Source organism: Astatotilapia calliptera, chromosome 1 (assembly GCF_900246225.1).
Source record: "Astatotilapia calliptera chromosome 1, fAstCal1.2, whole genome shotgun sequence".
Lineage (NCBI taxonomy): Eukaryota > Metazoa > Chordata > Actinopteri > Cichliformes > Cichlidae > Astatotilapia > Astatotilapia calliptera.
Window position 1 is genome coordinate 8,745,515 of NC_039302.1, and position 11,910 is coordinate 8,757,424.

Below are 11,910 nucleotides of genomic sequence, written 5' to 3' on the forward strand. Positions count from 1 at the left end.
TGCAGTTTATTAACCAAATTCACACAAAATCAGCAAAATTACATCTCTCTCTTTTTTTAGCACATTTTAAAAATATTTTAGGCTATTCAGCATCATGCTTGCATCTTGTGATATATTTTAAGAGGACATTTTAAGTTCTACATTTCTGAGTATTTGTGTACCAGCTATTAAAGGTTAAGGTAAACCATAAATCATCGGTTCAGTTTTGTTATTTTACTCTGATATAGTAGAAATATTCAAAATGATCTAAATTAGAGGAGTTAGATCTCACTGTATGTCCTCATTCTGTCATATTCCTAAAATCAGCAGTCAGTGCTGGAATGGGTATTCAGATGTTTTTTCAATGGGAAAAGCAGAAATACCACATTTACCTTCATCCTTCAGCAAAAGTGTCAGCAAGAGATAAAAAAGGGCATATAAAGATATACTTGACAGTAAATCTGAAATGGCCTCTACCATCGGTACACACTGAATTATATTTATTATAATTTCACTTTATAAAACACTTTACTGTATAATGTTCTGTATTTTACTCTTCACCAAAAAAACGGTGAATAAAAGAGCAAAAGCCAATAATCTCCTAAATTAGTGCGCAGCAAAATTATACATCCAATTATGTAAAGACCAGAATTTCGCTTAATCGTGAAACACACGTTAAGTAAATATATAACTACAAATTCAACATTACAGTAAAAATCGGCGCTTAATATTTGCTGAAGAGATTTTTTTCTTTTCTTTTTGGGAAAGGTCGTAGAAGTTGCAGGCCAAAGAGGAAAAAAGAACAAACATATGAGTTTAGCATATAGCTAATGCCAGCAACACCAACAGTAGTTTCATTTTCGATAAAGTTAACGGGTTTGCGGTCGTTACCATTGGCTGCGAGGGGGTCCCATAGAAACGGTGATGTAGCGGCGCAGGGGCCGGGTCTTCCTGCAACAGCTGAGGCGGATCTGCAGCCTGATTACGGCTCACAGCAGACTCCAACATAATTGATGACCTAATTGAAAACCAGGAGGAGGAGGAGAGACGGGGTGGAGGGGGGAGCTCAGGAGGAGGGAGAGAGAAAGACGCGCTCCAATGAGGAAAAAGTTTACTTGTTCTTCCTCCGCACAGTCCCACAGTTGAGGGCATTGATGTGAGCGCAGAGGCTTTCAGTTTTTTTACGCGCACTTCTTCCCCCATCTCTCACCCTCACACATGGAGCACAAATCCACCTTCTCACCTTTAGTTTAGCGCGTGTCTGTGTTTCCTTTTTCCTTTTCCTCCTCCCTTTTATGAATGATTCTCTCTCGCAGTGTTGCTGTTAAACTATCCTCGGATACTTCGCCGTCCTCGTCCGCACAGACTCACCTCGGCACATCTTCTCTGCTCAAGTTCAAACGCCACCAGGACTTTCACTGCAGCTTCAGACGCACTTGGGGGAAATATCACTCAACGAGGAAAAACTTGATACTCTGTGCAGCAGCAGCAGCCGACGCGACCGTCAACATGAGTCTGAAAGCTGACGCAGAGCCGAATAACAACGTTTCCATCGAGGAGGAGGTGAGTTTAGCCAAAGTTGTATTTCTTCTGCGCGCAGGGCTGTGACCCGGTCACGTTCACGTTTAATGAAAACTTTGTTTCCGGCCGCGCATTCAGACTTCTCCCAAATTATCTTTTACGTTCTTCCAGTCGGTCCCGAAGCGCTTTATGATGAACAAAAATTAAAGGGGCATTGCCGCGCCACATGAGGAGCCTCACAAAGTTGCGCACACGTTAATATTTTCCAAATTGTTACTTAAAGGCGTGCTGCTGTGAGCTTCAACTTTCACTAATCCTACTTTTTACACGTTAATATTACCTCTGTTTGCAGATTGTTAGCAGCAGCGTGCAAAGACTGTTAAAAATGACCCCGTCTGTTTTGGGGTTTTTTTTTCTCCATATCCTTTGAGATTCTGTGAATTTGTGAGACATGCAAGCATGTCAAATCTAACAATTTGTCTAAAAAAATTAGGCTTGGAAATTAAATTTGTCTTCGAAATATCCTGTAGACGTTTTTTTTTTCTTTGAAAGCGCAACTAACTTGTTGTTATTTCATTTATTTGTATTTATGCCAGTAAAATTCATATTCATAGTGAATAGTGTAGCGTTTTTCTTTTTTGCACCCCCCCTTACAAAAATCTGCCATTGTCATTTTTGTCACCATAAAACTGGAACCTAAAACAAAATGTTGCAGTGTGGTATTTATTTTCAAAGCCCTCTTTAATTTGTTTTAATTTAAATTATTTTCAGCAGCCACTCTTGTGTCTGTGTGGCCAGCTATATTTCCTCTTTAATGACTCCTTATAGCGAGACACTGAGGGGAGCACCAGGCCTTTTGTTCCTCCTTCTTTGTTCCCATTGTCTTACAACAAAGCCTTGAGTAGCCACTTGACTTTTTTTTTTCTTTCTTTTTTTTGTTTGCAGCCCATTTTCCTTTAACATTTTTTTTCTTCATAATTAGGAGCAAAGAATACATTTAAAAAATTTTCCTCCTAATTTTTTTTTTTTTTTTTTTTTTTTTTTGGTCCTGAAAAAGCTTCATTGTCAGTCATTAACAATTCTGCTTGTTTCTGGAAATCGATCTGTGTAAAACTGATTATTGTGAATTTTACAGAAGCCACACAGGGTGCACGGGCTTCCTTGCAGCTCCAGCTCTATATGCTTGTCATCTTGGAGGCACTGTTGGTGAGAAGCTGGAGGATAAATTAAAACATCTCCACTGAGTTGTGTCCAGCTGGGCCAGCTTTCAGTCGCTGTATATGCTGACTTGTAAAGAGCTGAGAATTGCTGCTGTGCGGCACCTGAAAAATGCCGGAGGGCCGACAGGGTTGGGGCCGCGGGTCAGAGGAAGGAAATGGTGTCACGCTGTGCACTGTTGTCCAGTGCTGTTCCTCTGGCAGCCCCATTGTACTGTGGGCCTTCCCACCGGCTGGGAACTAATGGGTCCTCACACCGCCCTGTTCATTTTCCTGCCCACACTGGATTATACACAGCACTAGTTTTCAGTATCTGATCAAGGCAGGTTCAAGGCTTTCTTTTGGGGGGGGCACATGGCCTTTAAGATCCTCTACAGCTTCACGTTCACCATTTTCTGTGTAACATGTTGGAGAAATGTACGGCTGAAACAACGCTGTACTCCCAGTTTTCGCTCATCGATGACTCATTATTCCTGATTCATCATTTTGTAATCCCTTAAATAAAGCGGAGCTCTGTTTGGGTTTCTGGCGGTTCCTGACTTGAGGTTCGAGACCCAGCCAAGGGTTCACTTGTTAATTTTCAGAGGTCACAGCATGATTAAGACTAACATAAAAGAGGAAAACTGCAGTACAAAAATGACTTTCACATTCATCAGTGGATAATTGTAGGTCTTTGTGACATTTAAAAGTAATGGTGTCGGGAAGAATTGAGGCCTCTTGTTGGCCAGATAAACTGGAAGTTGAGGCTATTGGCCTAAAGTAACATCTACTGAAATGTTGTTTTTCTTGTGGTACAACTTTACACTGCAGTATTTCAGCGTTTTAGCCACTGAAGTAATTTAGGAAAGGTCTGTGAAGCTCTTGCTACTGGAACAGCAGACCCATAATTGTTTTAAAGGTCAGTTCAAATTTCCACGGTCTGAGCTTTCTTTTGGTATTTGGTAATTATCAAGGTTTTTTTTTTTTAAATCTTTTGAGTGATAAGTGGTCTAATAAAACACAGAAAATTTGCTAATGTGATCCCCCTCTCTTTTTTGTCTGCAGGTACGAACACTGTTTGTCAGTGGCCTACCGGTCGATATCAAGCCACGGGAACTTTACCTTCTCTTCAGACCTTTTAAAGTAAGTTCTATCGTTTCTAATGCAGTTTTAGGTACATGTGATGGAATTTGTGTTGCCCATCGTGAAACTGCACTGGTGCATTTGGGTAATATCAGCTGATTGGATGTGGATTTGTCCCTCTACTTAAAAATCAAGGGTAGCTCCTGCGTGCCAGGCTCTGGAAGAGACCTGTGGACACTTTCTATAAAGATTACCTGCATGAAAAAGTGAAGAATCTCTTCAAGTGCCTATGAACAGCCAGACCGTACCGTGCTTCTTTTTTTAGTGTAACTAAGCCCACCCAATTCCTTTCTTTCTAGTCCAGATATTTACATATATGGAAATGAGGCCACATTATTGTTCACCCATTGCTGTTTTTTTCCCTGACCGGACTCAAGTTCCATAAACACCCCTCCCACCCTTGTCCTAACTAACCAAATTGGAAGTGGTATCCCTCGCACATGGATGGTCTTGTGGAATGTGTAAATGAGTAGCTCTCGCGATTGGCCAACCAATTCTCTCCATGACCCAGCTCGCCCACTGTGTAGGGAAATTTTTTTATTTCCTCTAACATTTGTGCATTGTGAAATAGCGATTGTACTTGTAACACTGCTTTGTTTTGGCCCCTTTTACATCTACTGTAGGCAAACACTGCTCATTGTGTACTGATAGGGTTAATCTGATCTCAGTTCTTACATTCAGGACTACATTTAAATAAAGACTTTGTGTCCTTATACTGGAGCTTCTAAAGAGAAGTGCTGTAACTTCACCTATTCTGCCTCTTTTCTTGCTCTGAATTACTGAAACTGAGTCTGGTTTGGACTGGTGCTAAAGATTTATCATAGCCACTAAAAGTTGTTTAATTTTCCATAGCTGTAAATCAGGTTTAGGAAAGATCCCATTTATCAATAGTTTAGTCAGGCAAAATTCCTTCATTTTTTAGTTAAAACAGGAGTAAATTCCTAAACCTTGTGCTGTTTTTGTTTTATTTTGTTATTTTACTTAAATTGGCTTTATTTGGAAGTCATGCCCAAGCTGTTATTAAACTAATGCAAAAGAGAATCTTGCATATCTGATAGCACATGCTTGGCCTATTACAGTCCTCGTTTTCCTTTGATTAGCTTTGAAGACAAATCTGACTCAGTATTTTACATGTAGTCAAACTGCAGAAGGCTTCACCTGTTGGAAATGTGCATGTAATTTGATTGTGACAAATGTAAATGAAACTGTCACAGAGTGTGGGATGGTCTGCTGCGGAGCTCAAAGTGAAGGTGCACAAAAGCAGACTTCTCTTCATATAGTGAGACATTCATGCTTGACTTCCTGCATGTGACTCCAGGGTGGATAATTGGCTATCTTTCTTCCCCGCAGGGTTATGAAGGGTCACTGATTAAGTTAACATCAAAACAGGTGAGATGCCTTCATCATTGCTTTAATGCCATATTAAATAAACTTGCAGGCTGTGTTGGCACTAGTTTTCTTTTTAATTCAACAAGACACAGAAATTCCTACTTCATCAGGATCATTATATTGTGACGGCAAAATAATGAGTGTGATATTTGAAGAAAATGATGGTGCTCGTGTGTGTCAAGTTGTAGCTTTGTTTCCTCCCTTCTCTTCCAGCCTGTCGGGTTTGTAACCTTTGACAGTCGGTCTGGAGCTGAAGCTGCAAAAAATGCACTAAATGTAAGCAACGGCTTGTTTTTACAGTCTTCTGTTTTCCCTCTATTTAATAAAACAAATCGTAAATGGAATTAGATTTGTTCTAACCTTTGCTTTAACCTAAGAGAGTGATTGGGACTTAAGTCTTTTGGACCCTTTCTTAAAAATTTCTCGAAGCCAACCCATTTTGTCTTTTATAATTCAATGGCAGGGCCATTTTTGGAAAGAGGCCAGAATCCCGTAGCCTTACGGTAGTTTACTTTGACCTTGATACACATCCTTCTTAGTCCTGTGTAGCTTTCCTCATTTTGCATATCACTGCTTTTACTGTAATACTTGTTCTATAGCCACATGTGTAGTGTTTATATGGACACATCTTCTGTAGTGTAACTCTTATTTTTGTCACTCAGTAGCCCACATTGGCAGTATCTAACACTTCTCTCTCATAGCCTAGCATTCCTTATGAGCATCACCTCTTAGACACATCAGCAGTCACACACACACAAACACACACATACACCAAAATACTACTCACCTGCATGTGGGCACAACGCTTAGAGCACAAGAACACAAGCAGGGTCAAACCACAAACTTAAACACTCAACGTCTCACCACTGGCCCTTTTCTTCATCCCCGTCTCCTCTGAGCTCACGTGACTGATCACCTGCGGTCGCCTGCGCTCTCCGTTTTTTGTCATGAGGAGAAAGAGATGCAAGCGTGTTTGAAATACTTCAGAAGTGTCCTTCAATCTGCCCTTATTTTGACATCTCTTTTTATGAGTAGTTTTAGTTTAGTGACGTTGGAGCGGGTGTGTTAGCATCCCAGTGAGAGTAGTTGGTTCAAGGGAAGCTTGAAGGATATGTTCTGACTATTTAAGCTCTGCTTAAGGAAAGGGCGCCATGTGAGACTGAGCTACAGCCCCGCGAACTAAGCCCACCTCCCTTACAATACTGTGTCCCTCCCTCCCTCCGTCTCTCCCCCCAGGGAATCCGTTTTGACCCTGAAAGTCCCCAGACCCTGCGCTTAGAGTTTGCTAAAGCCAACACGAAGATGGCAAAGAGTAAGCTGATGGCCACACCGAACCCCACAAATATCCACCCTGCTCTAGGAGCACACTTCATTGCACGGGACCCATGTAAGTCTTACCGCTGCACCACTCTAGGCTCTCATCCACTCTCACCCTGACAATTCCAGTACATAGCTGTCCTTGTTGCCCTTTTCTTTAAACAAACTTTGGATATTGTGGGATTTTTTTTTTTTTTTAAGGCAAATACCTGTAGGTTAAACTTCTAACAAATGAAGGACTAACTCACCTCTGCATGCATGCGTCATCTCAAGTCTTTTGACAGCGGCTTTGCTTCTGTCCAGCTGGGAAATTCCACCCTCAGGTTTTAGTCAGCAGTCGTCTCTGCGCTCTTTGCCTGAACACCTCAGTGATTCTTTAGGGTTTGACAAATTTTTTTTTTTTTTTTTTTTTTAGATCCTCTCAGATCATATTTTCCCCACTGATTTTTTTTTTCTTCACAAAGGGCAAGAAGGGGAAGCAACAGGGCTAAAAAAAAAAAAACATCAGTTCACAAAACATTATCAAGCATTTTACACAGTAACACTGCATTGTTGCACTTGCAGCATCCAGACTGGATCTTATGCTGATCTTTTATACTAGAGCTCCCATTAGTTTTGCAAATTGACCCAATACTAAAGTTAAGTGAGCTAATTTGCAATCAAATTGTAGTTTGTCTGATTCACATAGAAAATGTTTGTTTTTTTGTTTTTTAAAAGGTAAAACTTTACTTAAAGAACTGACTGTTAAAAATTGGGTCGATTGGGTTTATATATAGATATAGAGATATATAGATATAGCTAGCTATATCTATATAGCTATATAGCTAGCTATAGCAATGATGAAAGCCACTAGAGGTAGGTCAGTCAGCTCTGTTTCCTTCCACCTTGTGCTTCCTCAGATGATCTGACTGGGGCAGCACTGATCCCAGCGTCACCGGATGCGTGGACTCCTTACCCTCTGTATACCACTGAGCTGACTCCAGGCCTCCCTCACGCAGCCTTCACTTACCCAGCGGCCGCCGCTGCAGCCGCAGCTCTCCACGCCCAGGTGAGGGACCAACCGGTGTGTTTCTTTCTTTCCTTTTCTTTTTAAACATCCCCATCTGTGAATTCTGTTAGATTAATGCCCACACTCTGATACAATGCTGATTATCATAACCTAAAATTCATGATTCTTGCACAAGTGTTAATTTCAGTTTGTCCATTTAATCTGTAAAATTAAATGTGATCCAAAAATGTAAGACCTTGAGATTCAGCATCCAGAACTGTGCTGCTGAAAGCGGAGGTTCAGTTTCTAGAAACAAACCTAGTGGTCCTCTGAGGTAATGCAGTTACAGCATCGGCATGCGTTGCTTAAAAGGATGACGGTATCGAGTCTGAGTTGAGGTTGTCGGTGCAACTTTGTAGTCCTGTCAAACGGTGAGCCAAGATCTTTTTTTATAATAAAAAGATGTTTTCAAATTGGAAATTCTGGGATCAGGATCATATTTGATAATCCCCCACAGGGCAATTTTTAAATTGTTAAAGGTTTAGGTTCTCATCTATGGTTATGCATCAGTGGAGATTTGTGCATTTTGAGTGCAACCTTTAAATACAGTACTTGCTTTAAATCTTATGTTTTTGATCACGAGAGATACATTTTTGTGGACGTGACTTATAGCATTCTGTATTTGCTGGGGGGTTAAAGATGCACATACTAATGAGAACCTGTGATTTGGTTTTCAGCATGGAATAACGCTGAAATATTAAACGCATCCATGTGAGGCTAAAGTGTGTGTTTGATGCAAGTTTGTATTTACAGTAGACTGTAGCTGGAGTCTGGTGTTTGGGGGGGGGGGAGGAAGGAAGGAATCTGGTTTTAAATCTCAACTCTATTTCTGATGAATGGAGGATGAGGAATCTGTACAGAAATGGGTAGTGTTTACACTGTAAGCTAATTGCACTCTATTTGCTAGAGCAATAGTGCAGCCAGCTACCAGGGAGTAGGCAGGGCTTTTAGTAACAATAGCAATGGAAAATATTTCTCGTGTTGGGTCATTTAAAGTTCATTGTCAGCTAATGCAGTCGTGCAATAGGAGTGCAGGGGAGTGCTAGACTGTAAAGTAGGCAGCTATTACTTTGGCCATCTTGTCACACACAGAGGGCTCAGGAATGTAAGGCATTTGCTTGGAGAAATTGTCGGACCTTATGGCCTTTTCTGGAGGTGCCAACTTACTGTCTATGTTCCTGCTGGAAGAGAAGCTGAGTGGGTAGAAACATAAAGGAGGGAAAGCTTTTAATTGGATTCTGATGAAAGATCCCCTAAAATGCCGCCGATCCTAATGCTCTTCCACTGCCTGGCTTTTTTTGTTTTATCTACGACACGACCAAAAAATCCTCGACATGTCTCCAAACAAGTGTTGATAACTGCAGAACTATGTTGAGCATTCTGGCCGTGCAGTTGTGGCCTATAACAGTTTGTAGAAACAGGAGGCCTCATTTTCTAAGGTTTAGTCACAGGTAAGGAAAGGTACAGACATACCAGCTCCTACCCTGTGGAAATGTTTAACACACGGAGAAGTTCACCTCTCCACATTTCCATGCCTGTTAATTACTCCAGGACTTGTCCTGAATGAGCAGCTACGTGACCCACATTCCCATGGCTTCAGTGACTAGGGCTTAAAGGGACACTCGGTCCTCCTAAACCTGCCTATAAAAGTATCGTTTCCGAGTATTAATTGTTAATCTGCAGAATTGTAGATTGAAGCACTGAAGCCTGGTTTTGGTCTGGTGTACATGACTGTGTTTGTGTTTCTTTAGATGCGCTGGTACCCTACTCCCTCTGAGACTTCCCAGCCTGGATGGAAGTCCCGGCAGTTTTGTTAGATATTTAGTGAGTAACCTTTGGTCAAACAGTATTTTTAGAATTGTCACCGTCCCACTTATTGCTGCTAGCCTGATGTCATACATACTGAAACCTGCATAATGACACATTAAAATTTATAAGTAAACACAGCACAATAAAAAACACAAATACATATCCCTGAATATCTGACTAGCTGTTAAAGGACAGGGCTGGCAACATTCTGATTTCTATTGCCAAAATCCAGTAAGACGTTAATGTAGCCAGGACTTCCCGAGCCTTTCTGTAACTCGGCCCCAAATTATTTGTTCTCATTAAAGATGTACATTTTTATAAAAAGGCTTCAAATTTGATCTTTTTATAATGTAAAATGGCTTCCTAAAACACAACTCTTATGCTTTTTGTTTCTTATATATAGTTTTGTGTATTTAAATGAATTTCTTTGCCCATTTGAAACAGTTTTCATCTGTTTTAAGATGCTTTGCAGGGGTTTGAGCTGAGGATTAACATATTTGGTGCATGAATGGGTGTTTCCAGCAGAGGGGTATGATCGTTGTTGCAGAATAGGTGATTATCATCACACTGAACTTTTAGACCAGTGATGTAGTCTTTCTATTATAGGACTCTTGACTGGCTGACACTTTACCATGAACAGATACTGTAAGGTTTGTTTTCCCCTCCTTTTGGGGTCAGTCTGCATTCTGCTGTAAATGTTTACTAATGCATCAAATGTCCATTAGTCCACAGCTGAAATGTCCCCAGCAAATGCACCAGTTGCCTCTGTTTGAGTATACAGGATATACTAGCAGTGTGTTTAGCAGTTTGGGTAACTGGATCATTTTTTTATTTTATTTTAAATGTCCTGTTAAGGTGTTTGACTTAAATTTGAACCAGTTGTTTTGGGGCTGAGCACCACAGATGGAAAAGGGAAGTCTGAGCACTCACACGGTCTTAGATCATTTTGGTTTTTTAAACTGGGAAGCTACCTGGCATTAAAACTGATAGTCTTGTCTGTCTCCTCCCCTTTTTTTCTTCAGGCCTCTGGAAGCCACACCTTTGTCCAGCTGAAGTGAGGTTTGCCAAGCTCTGCATTAATTTAATCAGTTTATTTAATGGACAAATGTGCATTACTATAAGCAAACAGTATTTATATCTCCTTCCGATTGTCTCTGGGGGAGCCTGAGTTAAGACCAGTTTGCTGTCGACAATCTGAGCTTATCCTTGGCAACTATTGTGGTACCATCTTAGCACTTCAAAAAAAAAAAACCTCATGCAAAACCTTTTCAAACTCAATGGCTCATAATTGCTGAGGAAAATTGATGCATTGAAGCAACTGTTGTTAAGCTAGTCCTTCCCTGAGTTACCGCTGCTCCTGGGAGGTTTAGAAGCGTTATAAGTCATTGCATGTTAAAGTCTTTTTGGCATGAATTTAGAACGCAGAGTTCTGTGTATCCTAATTTTCTTAGTGTATGTGTTGCCGCTTTTCCTTGGCCTAGACAGCGAAATGTTTTGTTTATCTGTAGAACCTTGGTCTTACCTCTGTGAAAGCTAGGCTGTTGTGTAAATGGCTTATCTCGCATGGACCTTGTGAATGCATCCCTATGTTCTGACAATCCCAGTCCTTATGATCATATCAATGTTTGTCATTATTTGAGTAAAGGAAAGTACAAATATTTTTGTACTTTTTGCATAATGTATATTTATGCATTTTTGTGCAACTAAATAATGAACCTGTATAAGTTGTATGTTTAGTCGTCTCTTGTGTTTTTGGTGTTTTTGAGCCTATAATCCTGTTGAAGTAGTTTTAGAGAAGAAAAAGTGCAATTTGTTTAAAGGGGAAGTGGGTATCTGTCAAAACATGGAAGTATTCTGAACGTGGCTTGTGCCATTCTGCTAAAATGAGATTGCTGTAAAATGATCTGTCAGAATGTGAAACTGGACTACAAACAAAGGGTTGCTTTTTTGGGGGGGTGGGGGCATTTTGAAATGGGAAGCAGGATTAGACTGATGGAGGAATTTAGTTTGTGGTTTAGAACCTGTTTGTCTTTGTATCTGCTGTGCATAAGATGTAAAAAATGATAATCCCATCTTATGAATAAAAAGTGAATGCATATATCTGGACATCTGTCATTTCTCACAGAGTCAAGTCGGTCGCTAAAGTTAAACGCTCCAACGCTATGCTAACTCAAAGAAACATCAGATGTTGGCATCAATAATTCATACCAACTTTTCATTTGTGATGCACCACTGCATTAATGTCTGTTTGCGTCATATGTGGAGCTGACCTCCACACTCTGCCTTCATTAGCTGCTAAAATGCTCTGCTCAACCTACCGTGATGGATCCTCCAGGGACTCTTAAGCAACTCTTCTCAATATGACCAGCTGCCTAATTGAAGTGGTGCTGGTGGTAACTATTTATATTTGACAATATTGTGCTAATTAAGCGACAGTGCCATGAAAAAGTATTTGGCCTTTGTTTGTTTGGGAAGGGGGCACATTTGTCACACTAAATGTTTCAGACA

The 11,910-nt window shown here is 40.6% G+C and overlaps 1 protein-coding gene across 4 annotated transcripts; it reads left to right on the forward strand.

Annotated features, from left to right (window-relative positions):
• The first annotated feature begins 1,061 nt into the window (after positions 1-1,061).
• rbpms2a (RNA binding protein, mRNA processing factor 2a) lies at positions 1,062-11,502 on the forward strand. 4 transcript variants are annotated; one of them, XM_026162270.1, is made up of 9 exons: positions 1,062-1,135; positions 1,296-1,542; positions 3,762-3,839; positions 5,190-5,228; positions 5,442-5,504; positions 6,465-6,615; positions 7,445-7,608; positions 9,345-9,417; positions 10,425-11,502. In XM_026162270.1, the coding sequence occupies exons 2-8, from the start codon at positions 1,489-1,491 to the stop codon at positions 9,408-9,410; spliced, it is 615 nt and encodes a 204-aa protein (XP_026018055.1). In that variant the 5' UTR covers positions 1,062-1,135; positions 1,296-1,488; the 3' UTR covers positions 9,411-9,417; positions 10,425-11,502. The 4 variants fall into 4 exon arrangements, with proteins under 4 accessions (XP_026018055.1, XP_026018040.1, XP_026018045.1 ...); XM_026162255.1 differs by having other exon boundaries at positions 1,085-1,542; XM_026162256.1 differs by having other exon boundaries at positions 1,087-1,542; positions 7,445-7,593.
• Positions 11,503-11,910: the final 408 nt, after the last annotated feature.

What these genes read in the sequence shown, in the direction of transcription:
- rbpms2a (XM_026162255.1), top strand. Translation starts at nt 1,279, where the DNA reads ATGATTCTCTCTCGCAGTGTTGCTGTTAAACTATCCTCGGATACTTCG. An exon ending in ACGTTTCCATCGAGGAGGAG is followed by an intron (nt 1,543 to 3,761) that starts GTGAGTTTAGCC and finishes TTTTGTCTGCAG; the next exon opens with GTACGAACACTGTTTGTCAG. An exon ending in CCCAGGTGAGGGACCAACCG is followed by an intron (nt 7,609 to 9,344) that starts GTGTGTTTCTTT and finishes GTGTTTCTTTAG; the next exon opens with ATGCGCTGGTACCCTACTCC.